At 45.5% G+C, this 22,799-nt stretch overlaps 1 protein-coding gene across 1 annotated transcript in view; it reads left to right on the forward strand.

Annotated features, from left to right (window-relative positions):
* The window catches only part of LOC100927026 (ubiquitin-conjugating enzyme E2 E2), a 323,016-nt gene extending 317,882 nt beyond the window's left edge, over positions 1 to 5,134 (forward strand). The window contains exon 5 of the mRNA XM_031940345.1: positions 4,336 to 5,134. Within this exon, the coding sequence (XP_031796205.1) occupies positions 4,336 to 4,433 (98 nt within the window). The 3' untranslated portion in view covers positions 4,434 to 5,134. The remainder of the gene's footprint in view (positions 1 to 4,335) is intronic.
* The last annotated feature ends 17,665 nt before the right edge of the window (positions 5,135 to 22,799 follow it).

The following is a 22,799-nucleotide window of genomic DNA, read 5'->3' on the forward strand; positions in this document are numbered from 1 at the left end:
CTGGATTTAAAATCTCTGGGTCGGGCAGTCTGGGGAAGGTAATCCACTTATATAACCTCTGGTATATTAAAGCATTACCGGGGAGATTTTTGGCAGTCCGTTTGGGATCGTTGCTTAGCAAACTCTGGGATTACGATCCAGCAGCATCTTCTCCACAGCTGCCCCCTCTGGATCATTCTTCAGAGAAATCTGTTCTAATTGAATGCTTTGTACCTTAGAATTCCCATTGACTGGGATTTTGTGTGCGCAGCATTTCTGGGCAGGCTCAAGGGACTAAGTTAAAAGCCCCTTTACTGTATTATTAAGTGTACACATTAGGTCTCAGTCTGCCATGCTGTTTTAATTAGAATTGCCACAAATGAGTTCAGTTCTTCTCGGCCTGATCTTTGTTTCAGAACTTGGGGGAACGTCTCATTTCTGGCCAAGTTTGGTTTGCCTCGGCCTGGCCTTTCCCGAGGACATCCCACATCGTCTGGCTCTGTGGCTGCCGCGCCACGATCTTTGTATGTTATCGGTCCCACGGTTAGACGTGGTGGCATGAGAATCAGGGTGGTGGAGGGAACCTGGCCCCAGAGCCAGAGCCGCTGGGCTTCGGGCCGTCTCTGACACCCACAGGCTCCCACAAGCCATCTGACCTTCTACACCATTCTCAGAGTCTCTCAGAGGTGCTTTCCTGAAAGGAATTCCTCAACAGTGAAATCACAGGTCTTGACAAACAAATTTTTTCATTGCAAGTCTCTGGTCCCCTGGGTCCAATACAAATATAGACGCCCTGAGCTTCTGCCCTAATAAGCCTGCCCTTCGTTCTGAGCACTCCAGAAGGCTCTGTAAGCTTCAAAGGTGTTTTCTGAAATAAACCCCCCTTCCCCGTGGGGACAGCCCGTCCCCATTCAAGGATAAAGCCATAAATGGACTCAGGTGCCTGGAGAAGCTGGTAGCACAGGAGGTGTGGATGTCCCTGTTGCCTTGGGATCTACATAATTGAGCTGCCCTGAGCCCCTACTCTGGGCAAGACTATATGGGATAGGCCCCGTGTAAACTGACTCACGCTCCCCCTCCAGCAAGGCTCTGAACTCCCACCTTAGACATAGGGGACCCTCCAAGAGTGATCTCAAGAAATCTGGGTCCCGGGCCACCCCGGCAGGCCCAAGGGAGTGGGGCCCCGAAGCTGCCCGCCCAGGAGCCAGGGCCCAGGTGGGCGATGGAGCCAGTCCGAGCCCCCGGGCTGATCGTCCACGCCCGAGAGTGGACGCCGGGTGTCCCCACTGGCTGAGATCAAGAGATTCAATTTTTTTTTTTTTTTTTTTTTTTTTTTTGCACTAAGGAAGCAAACAGGATTAAGTGAGTTGCCCAGGGTCACACAGCAAGGAAGCTTTAAGTGTCTGAGGCCAGATTTAAATTCAGGTCCTCCTTATTTCAGGACTGATGCTCTGTCTACTGCATCACCGAACTGCTCCTCAATATTCTTTAAAATACAATCTGGGGACTGTGACTGAGCTGTCCAAACCCTCAGAGGGTATTAACAGAGGAGAAAGAAGAGCAAGTGGGTGAGCTGGTTTACATGAGAAATTAGACAACTGTCACAGAGCCGGAGCCTTCGTGTCGCCTTCCACGCTGGCCAGTTCTGCCCTTTCAGAATGAAGGGCCGTGTTTGCTCTCCTTCCCTAAACGGGCCATTCTGAAAAATGATTCTGTCAGGTACTGCTTTGGCCGTCTGGGGGCAGTCCTGCAGGTAGCTCCAGAGACTCTCGTTCATGAGGAAGATGGGCAGGTTAGCGATGGGGGGGAGACAGGGTTGCCCCCAGGGTTGGGAGCTGCCCCACCCATTCTTCTGGGCCCGCGTCTCCCCAGAGCCCTCCATGTCCTCCACCTTTCCGAGCACCATTCCCAGTCTTACTTTAGTGAAACTTCGCTCTTACCTGGAGCTCTTACCATCCTCCCTTACCTTCAGTCATAAAAACAGCTTATCAGCGTCTCCCTCGTCCCTGCCAACATCACCCAAGATTGGTGGGTGGCCGTTTTTCAGTTACTCTGAAGAAAAACCAAGGAAAAATTAAATCCTTTCGCCCAAAAGAACATGGGAAATACTGGTTTGGCCATGGGGGACTGAAATTTCCCATCTGACAATTTTTTGCCTTTTCTTCATCCTGACAAACTTAGATGTTGTTTTGGGCTTTGTATTGCAGACGGAAAAGCAAATGGTTTGTTAGAAAATCTTATGAGTCAGTAAGACATTTTGCCAGGGACACAAGCTAGGAACCACTTTCTTGTGAATGTTTTATATCAGATTTGGGGATTGCGTGCTTGGGAAGTATATGCCTGGAAGTAACCCACACGTTGTGTCCCTGCACACAACGTTGGCTCCTCAGATGCAGAAAGTGCCCCCGGTTAGCTTGCTCTGCCCACGCTGACCCAAGAAGGCCAGAAAAACTCTGGGCTGACTCGGAGTCCCAGGAGGATCTCCCTTTGGGCAGATGGGCGAACATTGGCCAAGAACATAAACAGCCGCTGGGCTTGGATAGACTCAGCTTTTGATTAATTTTATGCCTCAGTGGGGCTCTGTTTGCCATCGGGTGTCTGAGTGCAGGGGCCTTTCTGGGTCTGCAGTATCCTCAGTGACCCCCGCCTGCAGCCCAGCCTTAAGTCTTGCCTCAGGATCCTCCTCTCTGCCCCGGGAGGTGTCTGAGCCTGAGGGGGTGGGAGAGGAGGGTGGAATCTCTTGGTCTTTTGGCTTCTTGGTGGAGGCACCACCTTCTGGGCTCCCCCTTGTTACGCCTCTTCTTCCAGACAAGAATCCTTAATAATCCAGCTCAAATCAGCATCTCGTGTGGGGCAAGCGCCTTGTCAGGTCCAAGGACCCTGAGACGGGCAGGAGACCTCCCTACTGGAGGCCCCGGCAGAGAGGGAGAGCCCACACCCTTGCCAGAGCAGAGGCTCAGGGCCGGGGGCTCAGGGCAGGGCTTCTGTGCCAGGGCAGCGAGGGGGGGCAGAGGGAGGGACCCCGTGTGTCAGTGCTGGAGGGGAGGGGTGCCTGCCCGATCACATGCGTATCTTCGTTTTTCTATACACGGATAATGCACGTTCCCTGATGTAGTGCACATGTGTGTTCCTTTTCCACCGGACATATAAACGCACAGAACAGGGGTGGTATTTTAGCCAAGTCTCGCCAGCACCTGGGGGATCGGGCCGTGGGCTGGACGGTCCCTTCACGCCCTTTCCATAGGTAACAGATCCCCCTTCCATGGAGGTCACTGACAACTTGGGGCTCTGGGCAGGGTTTCTTGGGGGCCCAGGGGAGGCCTCTGAAGCCCCTCTCAACTCCCCAAAGTTGTCTGGTTCTGACGTGGAACTTGTAGAGCTTTCGTGTGCTTCATGGGGAATCACGTGGAACCCAAAGTCCGGTTCCATCCGTCTTAGTGCTTGCTGGCCTGGGCTGCAATTGCAGGCCTCGGAAGGTATTGTCTGAGGGAGCTGGCCCGGGGTCCCCAAGGCCCCTCCAGCCGGGAGTTAAAGCCGCAGAAAGCCCCTGGTTTCCTCTGGGGGAGGCACCTGATTCCAATCTCTCTGTGCGCTGCCCATCGGGCCAAGGAGGCGGTGGGGTGGGTGTGCCTCGTGTGGCCCAGTGCCAGGCCCGGACGGCCTGTGGCCCAGGGTGGGGAGGCTTCTCAGCCTTGGGGAAGACATCCCAGGGCCAGAACCCAGAATGAAAGGGTGCGTTCTGGCGGGCGGGCCGTTGCCCGGCTTGTGTGTCAGTGCCCGCCCAGGGGCACAGAGGAGCTTGGCTCTCGGGAAGCCCCCAGTCAGAGCCGAAGGGTGCTCGTCCCCCTGGAGTTGCCAGAAATACCCAGACAGTATCCCTACAGAGCGCTCGTCGGGCCCCCCCCCCCAGCCCGCCCCTTAGCCGGGCACTCCCGGCTCTGTACCCTTGCAAAGTCTGGGGCCAAGGGCTGGGCCCAGCCGCCCCTCCCAAGCCTCTGTTTCCCCATTTTGGACACGAAGGGGGGAGGAGAGGCTTCCCAACATTCCTTCCGGCTTTCCCTCCTTGATGTTCTAATCCCACCCCAGCCCTTTGGCCCAGAAGGTGCCCCACTGAGGTTAGAGGACTTGGGTTCCGAAACCATGGCTCTTAGATGCTTTGCTGACTGGGCTTTTCCGGCTTCTGCTAGCGTTCGGGGCTGATTCCCAGAGCCTTTTCTGGAACGCCCCGGCCGCCTTGTCATTCCCACCCCCTCGGCTGTCCTGGGCCCCGCTCTGGTTAGGGGGGCTCATTCCCTGACTCGGCTTCCCTGTGAGGGGGCCGGCCCTAACGATGTCATGTGTCTGCTTTCCTTGCAGCTGACCCCCTGGTGGGAAGCATCGCCACCCAGTACATGACCAACAGAGCAGAACACGACAGAATGGCCAGGCAGTGGACCAAGAGATACGCGACATAGAAGCCCCCGCGGCTTCCGGACGGACCTCTCCGCAAGCACATTCACCAAGTGCATCAATAAGCCCTCCCTCCTTTGTGGTCTTATTTTTATGACATTTTGAACCATTTTGTGACAAGATTTTGCCCTTTCTTTCTTTTTATTATTTTTATTTTATTTCCCCCCCTTTTTTCCTGAGTTCTATTAACTTGAAAGTTGTTTCCCCTCCAAGTAAACGGGAATGTTTTGGTTTTGGTTTGTTTTTTGTTGGTTTGTTTTATTTCAGTGCAAAGAATGTTGGATCAGTAATAGTATAGAGCTTTGTCACAAAGCTTTGTATTCATGTGTGGTTTTTTTTTCCTTTTATGTGGTCTTTGGGAAAACAAAACAAATTCAGAATTATATCTCGTTTCTACTTCAATGTAGTGTTTAGGATTAATTTTTTTTGTACTGAAGTCTTTAATGGCGGGTGCATGCTACTGGGAACAAGTTTTGTATAAAGGCTTAAATTCAAGAATCACTGTGCATTACTGAGACTCTGTTTATCACTAGCCTTCTGTCTCCCGCACAAAAGGCTACTGAGTTGAACAAAATAATATGTATTTTGATTTACTTAAAGTGCTTGTAAATTTCTTAGGGACCTGCCACTTTTGACTGTGGAACAGTTGATGTACACTTGTATTATGAGCGCACTCAATAAAACACTGTGGCGGATTCACGCACTTGGTGTAAGGCGGCAGTTTGCTTTCTGTCCATCCGTCGAAGCCCCCACTCGGTGATGGGGTCGGGAGCCCCAGAGTCCCCTCGGCCCCTTCCAGATGGGCCAGGATTCCTCGCACGTGAGCATCCTCCGGCCGGCCCATCTTTTACGCTGCAATCCAAAGACCTGACTCCCCAGCCCACCCCCCGCTGAAAGCCGAGCTCTTCCCTCCGTCCCTGAAGTCACAATGGCCCCCGCTTATTCTGGAGGAAAGAATGAGCTCACTCCCCAGCAGCCAGGGTGTTTCTGTCCGGCTGTGCCCTTCAGGCTAATTTTAGGCAGGCCGCTGGGGAGGAGAGCTCAGCCCTCCCAAGGAAATACGTGGGGGTTGGAGTTGGGAAAGCACGGAGCAAAAGGCTGCTCCCTTCATGCTCTTTGTGTGGCCGGGCATGTTGGGAAGTCCCAGTTTCCTGAAATAAAGGAGTGCAGGTTCTGGGCGAAAAGTCGCAACTTTTCTAACCCTTGGTTCCCTTGTCCCTAAAATAGGGACAAATAATCTTTGTGTTTCCTGCCTGAAAGGGTTGATTTGTGAATCTTCAAATCCTATAAGAACACGAGCTATTCTTATCATTATTCAGGTTCAAAAAGACTCTCAAAAGCATTCCTGCTACATCACTGAATTTCCAGGCCTAAGTTATTCATTTCTCAACATTTGAATGCCACTTGTTTTCTGACATTTCCTCCCTAAAAGGCCCGAATTTTAATATCTAATATTAGAGACACCTTTTTCCTCATTTTCAAAGAGAGAGTTGATCAGCATATATTTCAATATTGGAACTCCATTTTAATATTAAAAGACCTGCATTGTTCCTCACGTTAATATGCGTATCTTCCATTTGCCTTTTTATTTTGGAGTCTCTGCTCCTCTTTAGAACACCGGAGTCTGACAAAAGGAGAATGTCTCATTGAAACAGAGCGTACGTACAAGATTCTGCTGTCGGGATCGAGAAAAAGGTTCCCCTTCTCTGAGATCTCGCATTCTGCTGTCACTCAAAACTGCCGCTTGGACCTTTCCGTGATGGACGCTGGTCGTAGGCCGCCCTGGGCTTAGCGTTTCTGGCGTTGGAAATGAAATTTAAAAATACGGCTTTGAACGACTTGAGGGAGCATTGAATGCGGCAGAACATCCTACCGCTGCGAGACTTCCCGCCTGCCAGGACTCCTTTCTGCTCTCCCCGTGCCTTTGAGGAGGAAGCGCAAGCTTTACAAGGCTGACTTCGCTTCAGTTCACCAAGCATGTATTCAGTACCTACTGTGTGCTAGGTGCCGGCATAGTAGGCAGCCAGGTTGCTCAAGCAGACAGACAGGCCTGGAATTAAGAAGCTCAGGTCTAGCCTCAGACACCTACTAGCCGCGTGATGCTGGACAAGTCCTTGACCTCCAGCCGGAGAAGGCAACGGCAGACAGCTTCATCTTTGATGATGGGCGGCCTTGGCACCTTATGGACCACAGGGTCACAAGGAACCAGATGGGACCAAATGACCACATTACCAGTGTGGCAGACTTCCTATTATCAGGTAGTGAAGGTATAAAGGTAGCAGTGACATAGTCCTACAGGAAAGATACAACATATAGCGCATTTATTAATACTTACATTTTCAGTCACATCCTACTCTTCGTGATCCCGTTTGGGGTTTTCTTGGCAGAGACTGAAGCAGTTTACCATTTCCTTTTCCAGATCACTTTACAGATGAGGAAACTGAGGCAGACAGGCCTGAGTGACTTGCTTAGGGTCCCACAGCTAAGAAATGCCCAAGACCAGATTTGATCTCATGAACACAAATGAATCTTCCCAGTTCCAAGCCCACCACTCCATCCACTGCACCATCTTACTGCCCTATAACAGATTATAGTATATATAAAATTCACACAGCTCCTGTATTCCCAGATCTTACATAGGTACCAGCTTGGTACCAGTCAGTCATATTTAAGTGCTCATTATGTGTCTAGCCCCATCCTGGGTGTATAAGATTCGCTCTTTTGCAAGTTTAATATTTAAATTCTGTTTCTTTTTAAGGGTTAACGATCATGGGTCTGGACACCTTTCCCATAATACATTCCAAATTGCTATCCACTAGTCGCTGGCAGGCCCTGCTTGGGGTTTTCTTAACCGTGAGTGATTTAAGAGTTAGTAATGCTAACAATTCCAGAGGGAAACCCAGTCCTAAGTCTCCATTTATTTTGCTCAGAGCTATTTTTTAGATTTTATATCCATCCACAATAGGAAGAGGTTATAAAATATCTCCTCTCATATTTATGAGCTCGGCAGAGTTCCCAAACAAAGGCACCCGGGACTCCCAACCTAGAAATTGGCTTGAGCCGCGCGCTTCCCTCCGGGGACCCAAGAGCTCTCGGGGAAGGAAGCCTCTTGACTCGGGGTGCCAGGAAGCAGAGGCATTTTCTGCGAACCCCACAGACAAGTTCCGGCGCTTCCAGTCGTTACCTCAACAACTAAATGCCAAATGAAATGGAAATGGATTTTGAGAGGGGAGAAGAATGGAGAGAGGCAGTTTTCCCAGGAAGAACTTGACCATTTTCCCTTCTGGAGGCAAAGGAAACAAATTCCTGGATTAGGTGGGTGATTCTGTCCCACAAATAACCTCATCGTCTTCCTTGGGCTCTGACGGATTTTAGAGACGTGTTAAATGAAATGTTTATACACTATCGTCTCCACGTCATCAAGACAAAATAAAGTTCAAGGCGGACTTGACTTCAGCCGTTCATTTGGATGTGCCTTTAGATTTGCAGGAGAATTGAAAATAAAATCGCCATGTTTTCCCAGTTGCCCCAGATGGGCATCCAGTAGCCGTGAAATTTGTCAGGGAATGAAGTCGGCCCGGGAGCAGCGTCACAGCTTCCTTGGGGAATCGATGGATCGCAGGTAGGAATCGGGAGCCCCGGCCTGAACGTAAGAGAAACATGGCTGTGCTCCCATCAGCCTCGGTGCGGATGCAGGTGGGGGCTTCTCAGCGGTCACCATCCTTGTCATCTCTAGCACTTGCAGAGTTCTGGGTTTTTGTTTTCTCCTACAGCCACCCTGAGAAATCATCATTTAAACCTTTATCAGGTACCCGGTGAGTGCCAGGGGTACAAAGAAGGGCAAAAAATTGCTCTTGGGGGCTCACAGCTGATGCCGGAGACCACATAGACAACTGAGTCCAGCAGGCTAAATGGGAGAGAATCCACCAAGGAAAGGGGTCGGCGTTAGGAAGGGGAGGCAAAGGCTTCTCACAAAGGGGGCTCAGCTGGGACTTGGAGGAAGCAAAGATGAGTGAGAAAATTCCAGCCAGAGGCCCAAGGCACAGCAGGGGGTCTTAAAGGGTCTCAGAAAACATGGGAGGGTGTGGGGTGCAAGAAGCACCCAACAACGAATTTTATTCCCAATCCTAGTGGAGATGGAGTTTATTGATTAAGAGGGTGACATTTACAGACGTCGTCTTCCTGAAGATCAGTTGGACAGCTGAGGGGGTGAATGGACTGGAGTAAGCTAAGGGCTATTATTAACCTCATTTTATACATAAGGAAATTGAGGCAGACGGGTTACGTGATTTCACACTAGTTAATGAACTCGTCTCTTCCCATCTCTACGTCAGCATTCTCTCCACTCTGCCACTGACTCTGGATTCAGCATCTTTGTCCCCACAGATAAATGGTGATTAGCTCAGGGGCTCAGGAGCAAGAGCTCTTTGTGGCCTGTCCTTGATCTGCCCTGTGAGCCCGTCAATAAGCATTTAATAAGCCCCCATTGTGTGCCAGGTTCCGTGCAGCTAAGTGCTGGAGGGAAGACAAATGGCAGAGATGGCATCAAAGCAGACGCTACAAATGTTCACACACAAATGAAGTTTACGTGACTTTCAGTGGCCCGGGAGATCATTAAATGCTCATTTGCAGATCACTCCAGGCTGGATCATCAGTGTGGAACCAGAAGCACCACATTGGTCCAACCTGTCCCTTGACAGATGAGAAAACAAAGACTGAGAGAGGGGGATCATGGGACTTACCTGGAATCGCCCAACTATTACGCGTTTCAGGTGGATCCCACCCCTGCCTCCCTCTAATCCCAGGTCCAGTCCCAAGTCCAATCCCAGTTCTGATCCCAGGTCCAAAGCTCTGCTTTTGCACCATACCTCCCCATATCTAAATAATGATGTCCCTAGGACCTGTTAATCCTGCAGGGAGGGGATGCTCTGAACTCCCAGGCCTGGCCCTCGATGCCTGCCTCAGTTCCTCGGCCGGCGTTGGAAGCCCGGGCCCTGCGGAAGTCAGGAAGGCTGCAGATCAGCCGGGCAACTGTCAGTGTCCAGTGAGAGGCCGTAGGTACCGGGCGCTGGGCTAACCCCGCAGACAGGAAAAAGGCAGATAACGGAGCCTCCCCCTTACAGAGCCCTGAACCAAAGGGGACGGCAGCCGGAACACAAACGGGACTGAGGAACCGCATCCAGGATAAACAGAAAATAACGTGACCAGAAAGCAAGAGCATTAGAGGTCAGAGGGAAAACTTGCTTTAGAGCAGCTGGAACAGCCAGGAGACCAGTGACTCTGGATTAGGGTTAGGGTTAGCTTAGGGTTAGGGTTAGGAGTGTGTCAGGGGAGAAATGAGGAGGGGGTTAAGGAAAAAAGGGCTTCAAATGCCACATGAAGCATTTTGTATTTGCTCCTGGAAGCAATAGGGAGCCACTGAAGGTTATTGAGTAGGAGGTGACATGATTGGGAACGGAGGATGGATGGTGGGGGCGACTAGAGGCAGCAGACCCTCCAGCAGCTGTTCCAGTTGCCAGTGTGAGGGCCGGTACCAGAGCGTGGGGCAGTATTAAAGGAAATAAGGGCCCACCTTTCAGTCCGTCAACAAGCATTTTTAATTAATATTTGTTTGTTTCCCCAATCACATGAAAAATCACTTTTCACATTCATTTGTTAAATTTTTCAAGTTCCAAGTTCCCCCCCACCATCATTAAGCAGACAAACGGGGTTGTACCCGTGCGGTCACGTCAGCCCCTTCCATTCCCCAGAATTGCTTATGTCAGGCCCTGTATAAGCAACCCTGCCGCCCCTGCCCTCACCCCCTTCTCTGAGGGAGAAGACGATAAGCAAACCCCGGCCCCCCAGACGTGGGCCGTCTGTGTGGGGCTGAGGGGGCTTGTGGGATCAGGAAAAGCCTCCAGAGCAAGGGGGACTCGAGCCACCTCACGCAAGGCCGGGATGAGCCCGGGCAGCAAGAATTAATAATCAACAGGCCGACAGCCGAGGAAATCAAGGGTGAGACCAGAAAGTGAGGAAGGGCCCCGGATGTATGGGCTTAAAACAATGGATTTCCCATGTGTCCCCAGAGATTATTACATAGGGACCGACATGGTCAGACCTACACCAGAGGGATCCCTGGGGCAGCCGTGTGTACGATGGAGCCGGACAGGGAGAAAAGGGAGGCAGGGAGGCCAGGCATCGCCCAGCTGTGGTTGGGACGTGAGGTCCTGGGGCTGCTTCTCATGTAAGGCTCCTTGTTTGCTGAGAAAACAAACAGAACAAGACTTAAGCAGTTCCAGCTTCTCTCTGGGGTCAACCGTCATCCCTTCTCCTCCAGACAAAGGCCAGCCTCCCCGTCTCTTTTTTTTACAACATCATTTAAAAGAAACAACTACCTTTTTGTGTCTTTACCCTCTCTTTCCAGCCTCCCTTCACTTGACGCTTCAGCAAGCCCAACATTCATAGGATAGAACTTTTTCTCTATTAATTTTATTTTCTGGCCTTGCTTCCATTTTCTGCCCATTTCTCTCTCTCTTTTTTAATCCGAGTTGTGTAAGTGAGTTCCCTGGGCACTTACTCTGATCCAGCAAATCCCATTTTTCCTGCCTGATGGGATTGTCCGCCTTTGTTCTTCAGAATTTTACCTTTGAACAGCTCTCATCTCTCCTTAGCTGTCTCACCCTGAAGCCTTTTAGTCTTTGGGATCCTCCCACTTACACCGAACCTCGTACAAACCAGCCACATTTTTATACATCACAGCAAAGTCCAGCATCGAGATGCAAAGAGAAATCCATTCCAAATAACCATGAAATATTTGGGAGGCAAAGCTAAAAACTATGTGCACACGGCTACAAAACACTCCCTGCACAAATAAAGTCAGATCTAAGCAACTGGGAAAATAGCAAGTGCTCGTGGGTAAGCCGAGCGAATATAATAAAAATGACAATACTACCTAAATTAATCTACTTATTCTGTACCACATCCATCAAACTCCCATTATTTTACAGAGCTAGAAAAAATAACAACAAAATTCATCTGGAAGAGCAAAAGGTCAAAAATTTCAAGGGAATTAATGAAAAAAAAAAAAAAATGACCAACGAAGGCGGCCTAGATGTACCAGATCTAAAACTATATTATAAAACAGCGGTCATCAGAACCATTTGGTACTGGCCAAGAAATAGAGAAGTCGATCAATGGAATAGGTTAAGATCACAGGACAAAATGTAGTCTGACCCTTTTGAAATATCCTTTCCCCAAATCTAGATTTCCTCACCTTTCTATCGCACACTAGAGGATGAAGGGCTCACTTAGCCACCCCTGCCCCAACAAAGTTCCCATCGTTTCCACCCCAGCAATCATTGAACCTCTTCAAGCAGGAAGCAGCACCACAAATCCATAAGGCTCGATGGTGGTGTTCCTGTGGTTCTGACATCTTAGGCTTAAATTATTCCCTGTCAGTTTTAGTAAGAAATGTAATTTAAAATATAAAATATAATATTAATTAAATATAAAATAAAAAATCCCAGAGCTCATCTGTTCTAACCCCTTCATTTTACAAATGAGGAAACTGAGTCCCAGGGGGATTATTACCTGCTTAAGGTCACACAGGCAGTTATCACCGGAGAAGGGATTGGGGGCCGTGGGGTCTGGAGTTCTAAATCAGCCTCGGGTACTAGCTGTGTGACTCTGGGCCAGTCCCTTAACCCTGTTTGCCTCCTCTATAAAATGAGCTGGAGAAGGAAGTAGAAAACCATTCCAGTGTCTCTGGAGAAAACCCCAAATGGGTTGGACACAACTGGTGGGATCAGAGCAGGAAGTCTACTCACTTCCCCCTTACCACGTGAGATCCTGGAGTCCGGGGAGATGAAATGATGTTCCCGGGTATTCGCAGGGTTCAGACCTGCCCCCCAGCCTGGCCATCCTGTCCAGTGGCGAGGAAGAGAGTAAACGACCCTTCCCTGGCCTTGGGCCTGACAGGAAAGTAGAGAAAACGAACCTCCCTAGAACTGCCCATTCCCGGGTATCCCGCTTTTGCCAGTAAACTCTGAATTCAGAAAGCAGGGCAAGCCTTCACATCCAGCCTCAGACTCAGCCCCAAATCCTGCCCAGGAAGGATGCACCTTCCCCGCATCCTTCTAAAATAAAAAGCCGAATCAGCGCTCAGGATGAAAACCAGCCTCGAGCCCCTTTGGGTCCTGACGTTCCCCAGAAGAAAGGAGCCTCTGGATGGATGCAGAGGGAGAGGGGAAGGTTGTACAGCAGGGGCCACAGTGGGGTGCACAGCTTTCCCTCCTCCCCAGCTGCGAGCCCCGGGGTCACTTTTCCACAGCTGCACTGGGGGGGAGGAGCCCCTGGAAGGTGAGACAGGGATGAATCATCCTGCATCTGCTCCAGCTGGAACCAGGCTCTGTTGAAAAGTAAACATGTGGATGAAGCTGCCTGTCCCAGGATGCTCCTGGAACAGCATTTTACTAACAGATGTCCACAGGACCTGAAGCGTCCCCTTTGAGAGCCCTTGGGAGGGTCTTAATGGACCTGGATTAAATCCTGCTTCTGATAACCGTCTCTGATAACCTTACATCTACCTCAGTTTACTCAAATGTAAAACGAGACGGTTGCATGCTCCGAGCGTCTTCCAGCGCCGATGGAACCTTTTTGGTTGAACGAATGGACCAGTCCAGCCCCCTCCAATTCTGAGTCTACAATTGTCTTCTTCAGTTATATAGCTCATTAAAGTTATAATTTATTAAAGTGTCGGCGTCCCCAAGAGCCCAGAGCAGGCAGGTCCCATCCCTAATCCCTTGACATAAGTGCTTTCCTTTAAGCAATAGAGCAGCTATATATTATATATAGTATATATTATAATTACATAATTATAATTTATATTATAATATATATAATAGCTATTATAAGGAGGTAGGACTGGGTATTGTAAAGCTGGAAAATGCGGGACATCTGCCCTCGGAGGGACCCAGGAAGGCCCGTACACCCCACAGGGCTGGGGATGAAATAGTCCGGCACGGCGCGGATTGGCAAAGCACATGGAACAGGGAGGGGATTCATGTTCCTAGATTTAAAGCAGTGGATGGTGGAGGGTTTTGGGTTAGGACCGAGGGCCTGTTAACAGTCTTCTTCCAAAATTTTATAGATGTGGAGCTTTTTAGTCCTCAAAGACCAGATAAGAAAACCAGGCTCCCTGGAGAAAAGAAACAAGCATTAAGCGCCCACTGTGTGTCCAGCAGTAAACTGAGCACTTTAAAATAGCTCATTTGATTCTCAAACAACCCTGAAGTAGAGTATTATCCCCATTTTATCAAAGGCAAAAGGGAAAGTGATGTGCTCACAATCCCACAACTAATAAAATATCTGAGGTCAGATGTGAACTCGACTCCCACTCTTTGGGAACCCATTTGGGGTCTTCTTGGCAAAGATACAGAAGTGGTTTGCCTGGCCATTTAACAGATGAGGAAACTGAGGCAAACAGTAGTAATTGACTTGCTCAGTAGAGTGTCTGAAGCCAGATTTGAACTCGGGAAGACGAATCTCTGACTCCAGGTCCAGCACTTTATCCACGTACCACGGAGCTGCAAAAAAACAATAAAAAGTCAACCAGCTTTCAGTTTGTACCGAATGTATTCATCAATTGTCACCAACTCTCTCCTGCCACTAAGAGGGCTCCTAGGGTTAGTAGTTACTGTAGCAATAGGGCTAGCTCTGAGGGCTCTTGGGGGATCTGATTGCTTGGTATAGTGAAGTCTCATTGGCTCATTCTTACTCTTAGTGTTTTCCTAAGAAAGGTCTTTTTTAAAATTAATATCTTGCAATCATTTGGAAATGTTGTACTAAAGTAGAGCAGGAGGGTGCAGATGATCGCATTGCATATTCTCCAGTTATTTTTAAATACTAGATTTATTTTTTATTTAGAAAAATTTATTTTAAAATAGATTTTAAATAATAGATTATATGATTTATAAAATAAAAAATAGATTTATATAATAGAAACCTAAATTATGTAATTTAAGTCTAGTGTTGTAGTGTGTACATTTTTACATGTAATATACATTACACTATATATATACAGGTATTATAGTAATTTATAGTATGTTATTTAGTATTATTATAGTATATTATCACTATAAATAAATAATTAATAAAACTGAACTGAAAGTTCATGGCAGTTAGAAGTCACTTTTTTAGTCGGAGGATGAAATAATCAAATCTGTGCCTTAGGAAGGCCCACAGCAAGGCATTTTTACCTCTCTCTATCTCAGAGTCCCCGTCTGTAGAATAAGGAGCATAGTCTATCAGAAGTGTTAAATGGGGAGCCCAGAATCTTATAAAACAACTCCCTGTGGACCTAAACTGGATTAAATGTAATTTGAAAACGTTTAATAGAATACAATACAATACAACACAGACAATGTTAGTTTATGGTTTTCTCAGTGTGCAGGTATCCACTTTCATGTAATTTTTGACCCCATTGCATTAGATTGTGTGTAAGAAGGGGCACTGGAAGCTCTAGGAAGGATGAGCAGGAGAAGGAAAAAAATTAAAGATAGAAAAATTGACTTGGGGGCTTTTACAATGGTAATTTCTAAAGCTTAATCTCTTGGCAGGCAAGGATTATTTGACTTTTACCTTTGTGTTTCTCGTGGTTACCACACTGCTTAACACAGCCTGTACATAATGAATACTTGTTGGTTGGTTGATGGAGAAACAGGTGATTTCTTCATTTCCCCAGCACTCACCACAGTGCCTAGAACTTAGTGAGCGCTTAAATGCTTCCTAAGGAAGTAGAAAAGGGAGGCTTAAAATACGGGAGAGGCAATGGGGGGAACAGACAGAGTTACTGAAGAGGATGGAGTTTCAGAATTTGGTAAGTGACTGAATAAGAGTTTGGCAGAAAGGGAAGAGCTAAAAAAGGCTTTGGGAGTTCCCGGTGGGTGATGGGGCAGACGGTGCTAGAGAAAAGAAGGGGAAAGAGCAGATTTTAAAGAGTTGAAGTCCAAAAGTTCCTTTTATTATGTTTCAGGTGTTCTGGATAGCTGGAGCTACCCAGCAAGCACATAAAATGTGAGAATGGAGCTCCGAATGAGTCCCTCTGTGGAGGGATCAGGGCTAACGGTGCGGATTTGGGAGTGGTCGGACCTGGGATGCTTTGGAGCCTTGGGAGTGGATGAGTTTCCCAGAGGAGAAAATGTAGAGAATTAAGAGGGCATGTCTACCTGTAGAGGTGGGGGAGGAGAAGGATATGACAGTGAGCAGGCAGGACAAGAGAACTGTGAAAATGCTGTCCCCAGAACCCAAGGAAGCGGAGATGCTATCAAGAAAGTCAATAACGCTACATGCTACAAGCAAACAAGGATTACAACTGAGGGGAAAAACAACACCGGCTGTAGCAATAAGGAAATCATTAGTGACCTTGGGAAAACTGGTTGCAATAGAGTGGAGGAGATAGGAATCAGATTGCAAGGGGTTGGGGAATTACTGGAGATCCTTCATTCCAACAGTTTGGCAGCGAACAGGAGAAAGATGCAATAACATAGAGAGGATGAGCCAAGGTCACAGGATAAAGGAAACCGGAGTATGTTTATAGGCAGAGAGGGAGGAGCTCCGTGTTGGAGATCATAGACACGATCGAATTCAACGCCCTCATTTTACAAATGAGAAAATGGAATCCTGGAAAGTGACACGGATTAAGGAGGACCCGGCTGGACAGGGTGGGAGGAATGAGGGAAAGGGCACAGGTGCGGGAATTAGTCCTGGAAAGGTGTAGATCCCTTCATCTTTTGAATCTACAGAGATGTGTTCTTGGAGTCTCTTATCAACCCACCGACAAGTATTTATTATGCACATGCTATGTTAAGCAGTGTGGTAACCACGAGAAACACAAAGATAAAAGTCAAATAATCCTTGCCGCCAAAGAGGTTTTATTTTATCAACTATCATTGTAAGAAATATTTCTAAATAGAAATATTTAGACATGGATAAAAGGAGAGGAAAAAATTGTGGAAGCTGCTGTAAGAAAGGTAATAGGAAGCCAGAAAGAGACAAACAATTGCATAGTGGAGTGAAAAAAAAATCAGTTTTAATATTAGTCCTGCCAAACTTCATTTGGAATCTAAATCTGCTGCTAAAAATAAATCATATAAGAAGTAACCCCCCCCAAAGTAATAACGATAGTAATAAAGCTATCTGTTTGGTGTTTTCTGGTTGGAAGAGTGGTTTGGTTGGGATTTTTTTTAGTCTTTATTTTTACATTGCAATCATTTCAAATTACCCACCACTCCAAGAGAGGTCTCTCTCCATAGAGTTGGTTGATACTTCCTAATTGAAGAGAACCCAAATGACATCACAAGGTTGGGGAGAATATCCTGTGGATCTGACTGTGACGGATCAGTCCACAAAAGGCCGTATCACAAATAGGCCATTTGGAGTGGAGACATTTGTTTTTGCACACTTCAGTTTCTTACATAAAGCTTTGATGACTGGAGACCTACAAGGTAGGTGACCTGCCTACAGTGAATTTATATACCTTGGATGAGCAACGGTGACTAGACTGAAAATTGCATCTTTAAATAGAGCATCCACATTGGTCCCTTTGTGGATCCATCTGAGCTTGGGGGGATGTCTTAGAGATTCGGTCACCTATAAAACACCTGGATGATGAGAATCCCTTCACAGAACTCATCGCCTTGTTATTCTACAAAAGTAAGAGTTGGTCAGTCATTTCAGTTGGGGATTCTAGATTACCGCTCTTCTGCATGAACACCGCGGAGTAAAGGGTGACTAGAGACGGACACTGGATGACCAAAAAAGCAAGATGGATGTGGCTGCAAATCCCATTTTCCTGCCCAGATGACCGTGACCTGATGGAATTTTTTGAATGTTACTTCTGATGGAAATGTCACTTGGAGCTTTGTTTACAAAGTTGCTTTAATTCATATTCTTTGAGAGTGGAGTGTGGGGAAAGTCTATTGTGCATTTCTTAGGTGCATTTTTCCCCCAAGGACTTCAAGACCAGCAGAATGCCGCTCACACCCACTGGGCGTCTCCCCATTGCCTTTATGTTCTTCAGATTCCTTGGAGGACATTACCATGACTTGTGACCACTCAAGGGCCGCAGGTAGAACCGTGTTGCTACAGAGATGGGCTTTTTTTTTTTTTGTCCCAGGGAGAAAGTTGAGGTCAAAAAAAAAAGAATTTCACGATCTAGAAAGACGATGTCTGAGAAATCCACTGGAAAGGAAATTTGTTAGAATCCTTCTAATCATAAACTAAATGACTGCTGTATTTAGCTTATTTTGGGATTTTTTTCTGTGAAGCAAGCAGGGTTAAGTGACTTGCCTGAGGTCATACAGCTAGTAAGTATCAAGAATCTAAAGCCAAATTTGAATCAAGCTCTCCTGACTCCAGAACTGCAGCTCTATCCACTGCACTACCCAATTGCCCCTACTGCTAGATTTAGAATCCACTATTAAATATGTCTCCTTCAGCAGTTTCCTGGAGAAACCAAAGTAAAATAAGAATATTACATTTTTTTCATACTTACAATTCACTTGGATCTCCCCCGGGAGAAAAAATCTGGGATCTCCCCAGGAGAGCCATTCAGTGCACAACGAAAAGAAGTGGGGAACGACTACACAGCTTGAGAATAAAGGCCAGGTAAATTTCATCACACCAAATTGTATAATGGTAACCCGGAAAAATCCTATTGAGTAAAATGGGTCTGTTGCTAAGGGCAATAACAACATCAAATGTTTTTGGAGAAGCATTGAGTAATCTGGTGTCATGGAGATGACATATTATAAAATAATAGGCAAAATGTTTGTGTTAAACTGTTGTTTTGTTTCTGTCTTTTAAACAAAAAGGTTTTTTCTTGGCAGAATGACATTTATAAGCTCTGTATTCCAAGCATGGAGAGCATTAATCACCTTTTATAATCTGCCAGACTTTTGCCATAAGTAGGGCTGGACTGGAAAGGGATAGAGCTTTCTTCCTCAGGCTCTTGCAGCTGCCCAGCTCACCTCGTCTTGCAGAGTTTTCACCTGCATCTGGCGTGTGCCATCAGCAACTTGTCGGCCGCCAAACTACAAAGCTGGCGGAGTCTTCTTGGCGCCGTTTAAAAATGCTGTGTGTTTACCTGATTCACTCAATAAAGGATGGATAGACAGTTAGACAGCTGTGGGGTTCAAGTCCTGCCTCAGACCCATTGGCCAAGTTCCTCAATTCTCAGCCTGAATTTCCTCATTCATAAAATAGGGATAATAATAGCACCAATTCCTATTCTTGTAAGGCTAAAACAAGATAACATGGAAGGCACTATAGAAATGCTAGTAATTGTTATCAGAAAAGCGTATCCTTTCCAGTGGTTTCCTGAGGGAGAGGGATATCTGCACCCAGTGGGGACTCGGTGTGAACCACAACATCTCACTTTTTTCGTTGTTTGTTTGCTTGCTCTTTTTTATTTTTTCCCTTTTTGATCTGATTTTTCTTGTGCAGCATGACAAATGTGGAGATATATAGAGAAAAATTGCCTATGTTTAACATATATTGGACTGCTTGTTATCTAGAAAAGGGGGTGGGGAAGGGAGAGAGAAACATTTGGAACACAAGGTTTTACAAGGGTGAATGTTGAAAACATTGCATGTGTTTTGAAAATAAAAAGCTTTTTAAAAAAGAAAAGCATATCTTTATAAAGAAATAAGTCTCACAACATAGCATTTTCACTTTTTGTTGTTGTTTTGCTTACATTTTATTTTCTTTTTAATTTTTTTCTGGTTTGATTTGATTTTTCTTATCCAGCAAGATAATTGATAAATATATAAACATATATTGGATTTAACTTATATTTCTACCATGTTTAACATATATTGGACTACTTGTCATGTAGGGAGATGTGGGGGAAGGAAGGAAATTGGAACACCAGGTTTTGCAAGGCTAATATTGAAGAATTATCCATGCATATATTTTGAAAATAAAAAGCTTTAATTTAAAAAAAAAAAGAAAAGAGAAGAAATAAGAAGTCGCAGGAGTAGAACTGTGATGGAGCTTTGAGGTCATCTGGTCTAACATTCTCATTTTATAGACCAGAAAAATTAAGCATTCTGAAACCCAAGAAGGATAAAAGTGATTAAAATGGGCTGGAGGTGCAGAATTTTATAATGAGGAAAAGTAGTAAAGATGATAGAGTGAGAGAGGAAACAGCATGGCTCAGTTCTATTTCACAAAGATTAAAAAGACCAGACCTGTGAATCTGGTGGTAAGACAAGTTGGCAACGACCCAGCATGCAGTAGTGATGTGGACCTTGTTAAGGTCTTTCCCAAGTTTTAACCTGTCTAAGGCAACACCCATTCAGTGACTTGGGGCCAGGTAAGAACTGAGACAAAAACTGGCCTAGGTGGCTACTGGCAGGGGACGTCCTCCAGAGTTTCCTGCCAAAATAGAAAACAATTGCTATTTGCACTCACTCTAAGCAGGAGTGGGGAACTTTTTTTCAGTCAAGGGCCATTGGGATATTTATAATATCTTTCTCAAGCCCTACAAAATTATCAACTTTTGTAGAATTCAAGCAGTGGAAGATGGTTGTACCTCAGTTCCAGTTCCTCCAGGGCAGTGATTGCCTGAAAAAAGAGTGGGCCTTATATGGCCCATGGGCCTGGATATTCCCCACAATTCAAACTATAAACCAGAGACTTAGACTGGGGGCTATTTTTGGCCATTCAATGACAAGCCCAAGTGATCTGGGCTTAAAGATATAGTCAATTAGCTCCATTTGAATCACTATGGCTTTTTTAAAGCTTTTTTTCCCCAGAGTTATAGTTCAAGAAATCATTAATGAAAACTGCACAGGTCTGACTCAAGGCCTAGTACTCTATCACTATACTACACAACCTCGCTGCCCAAAAGTTATAGATGAGGTGCAATATAAATTTAAAAAACCTTCTTTAAAGGAATCAGTTATACTAAACAAATTGAAGACAGTCAGAACTGTGTCCTGCAAGCTTAAATTTAATTCATTTATAATGAAAATAGATCTCATAAAGTAAATAAGTGGTCAGTTTTTACCCTGAAAGTTCTCACACCAAGAAAATCACAAAGTCTAGTTATATTGGTCTAAGTTCTTCAATAAACACATTTTCAAAAGTTTTTAGTCACTGAACTAAAGGAAACTTACTACAGCAAACTGTATCCAAGAAAAAGTACATAAAAATCATGTGAAAACTGATCACCACAAATTATAGAAATCAAAGATAATTATGATTGTTGGGTTTTCCCCCACTAATTCTTTTTAAACTCTAGTTTAACAATTAACTGGAAGATTAGGTGATTTGAGTACCTCAGAAATAATTAGCACCCTCCAGTTTCCTGAACACCATTCTCGGTCCTGTGAATCATTATCTAGAAAAGTTGAGGTGATGCTTCTAAGTATTCCCCGAGTCTGCTGAGATGTTCCTTGTGTTCAAAATTGATGAGCATGAAATGAGAGGATCCAAACCAGTTCCAATTGCTCTGTAATGAACAGAACCAGCTACACCCAGAGAAAGAACACTGGGAAATGAGTGTGGACCATAACACAGCATTTCCACTCTTTCTGTTATTATTTGCTTGCATTTTTGTTTTCCTTCTCACGTTATTTTTACCTTCTTTCTAAATCCGACCTTTCTTGTACAACAAGATAACTGTATAAATATGCATACATATGTTGTATTTAACATATACTTCAACATATTTTTCATGTATTGGATTAACTGCCATCTAGGGGGGGGGTGGGGGGAAGAAGGGGAAAAGTTGGAACAGAAGAGTCAATGTTGAAAAATTACCCTTGCATATGTTTTATAAATAAAAAGCTTTAATAAAAAAAGGTTAAAAAAATTGATGCATGAGAATTCAGAAGAAGAAGGCGATATCCCATGTGGATTCTCATATGTGTTGCTACCACGTTTTAAAACTTTTCTTAAATGAATCAATTTTATTAAACAAATTGAAGACAATTGTAACCATGCCATGTGGACTTAAATTAAATTCATTTATAATGAAAATAGATTTCATAAATATAAAAGCTTTACAGCCCTCCCTTTGTTGTGAAAATATTCAGCCCAATTCAAATTAGTCTTATTCAAAACATCTCAACTTTAATTTTCTGACTTCATCTTTTCAAAACTCCCTCTTGATTATCGATATTCCTTAATATGAATATGAATATGAATATAGAGCTGCCTTTGAGTATCTGATCAGTTTTGAAGTAGAACAGGGCCTAACTTTGTTCTGCCTGGCCCCAAAGGGCAGACATAGGAGCCTTGACTGGAGGTTACAGGGGAGCAAGATGTTGGGACAAAAACTTGCCAAAATTGTTCTCCACAAGTACAAGGGGCTGCTCTTGGAGGGAGTGATTTTCCTCTCAGAGGAAGTCTTCAAGTACAGCAAGGAGGACTACCCGCTGGAGGCAGTTGGGGTGTTTCTTCTGAGGGGTGAATCGGACAGACTGGAGCCTCCATGCCCCTGCTTGGGCCAGAACCCATCTATTTCTCACATTTTTCAGTTATGTCCAACTCTCTGGAGTTTTCGTGGGGAAGATACTGGAGCAATTTGTCATTCCCTTCTTCACCTCATTTTACAGGTGAGGACACTGAGGCAGAGAGGGTGAAGTGACTTGCCCAGGATCACATAGCTAATAAGTGTCTGAGACTGGGTTTGAATTCGGGAAGATGAATCTCCCTATCTGCAGCCTCAGTGCTTCTAGACTTACAACCTTGCATTAATTCAATGTGACGCTCTTAATAAAAGTCATCATTTTTCCCATGTTGTAAGGACTCCTTTTAAAGCAAGAAGGTAGCTCTTTTAAAGCTAAATTAGCCCTGGGAATAAAAATCAAGTGCAATCAACAAGCGTTTATTACGCATTTACTGTGTGTCAGTCACTGTCATAACCTGAGCACTGGATCAAGATTCTACTTTGCACTCATCGATCAATTAGCTATTTATTAATCAGTAGTCATTAGTCATCAGGAATACAAGTACAAACCTAAGACAAGCCCTGCTCTCACAGAGCTTACGTTCTACCATTGTAGGAGCACGATGTGACATGTGCAGGTAATAATGGCTGTGTTTGATGGAGCTCATCGGGGTTTACAAAGCACTTTGCTTTCATTAGCCTCTTGCCCTTCAGTAACACTTTGGGAAGGGGTTTTCTTCCACAACTTGACTTTTGAGGAAAAGTTTAATTGTGGGTGGAGATAAGAGAGAGAACTTAGAAATCAAAAATCTTAAAAACAAATGTACAAAAAAACTATTTTGGATGTAACTGGGGGGAAATATTAAATAAAGGAATAAATAAATAAATGAAAAACTCTGTGAAGGGAATACTGTTGTTGTCCCCATTTTGTAGA

The sequence above is a fragment of the Sarcophilus harrisii genome, chromosome 5 (genome assembly GCF_902635505.1).
Source record: "Sarcophilus harrisii chromosome 5, mSarHar1.11, whole genome shotgun sequence".
Lineage (NCBI taxonomy): Eukaryota > Metazoa > Chordata > Mammalia > Dasyuromorphia > Dasyuridae > Sarcophilus > Sarcophilus harrisii.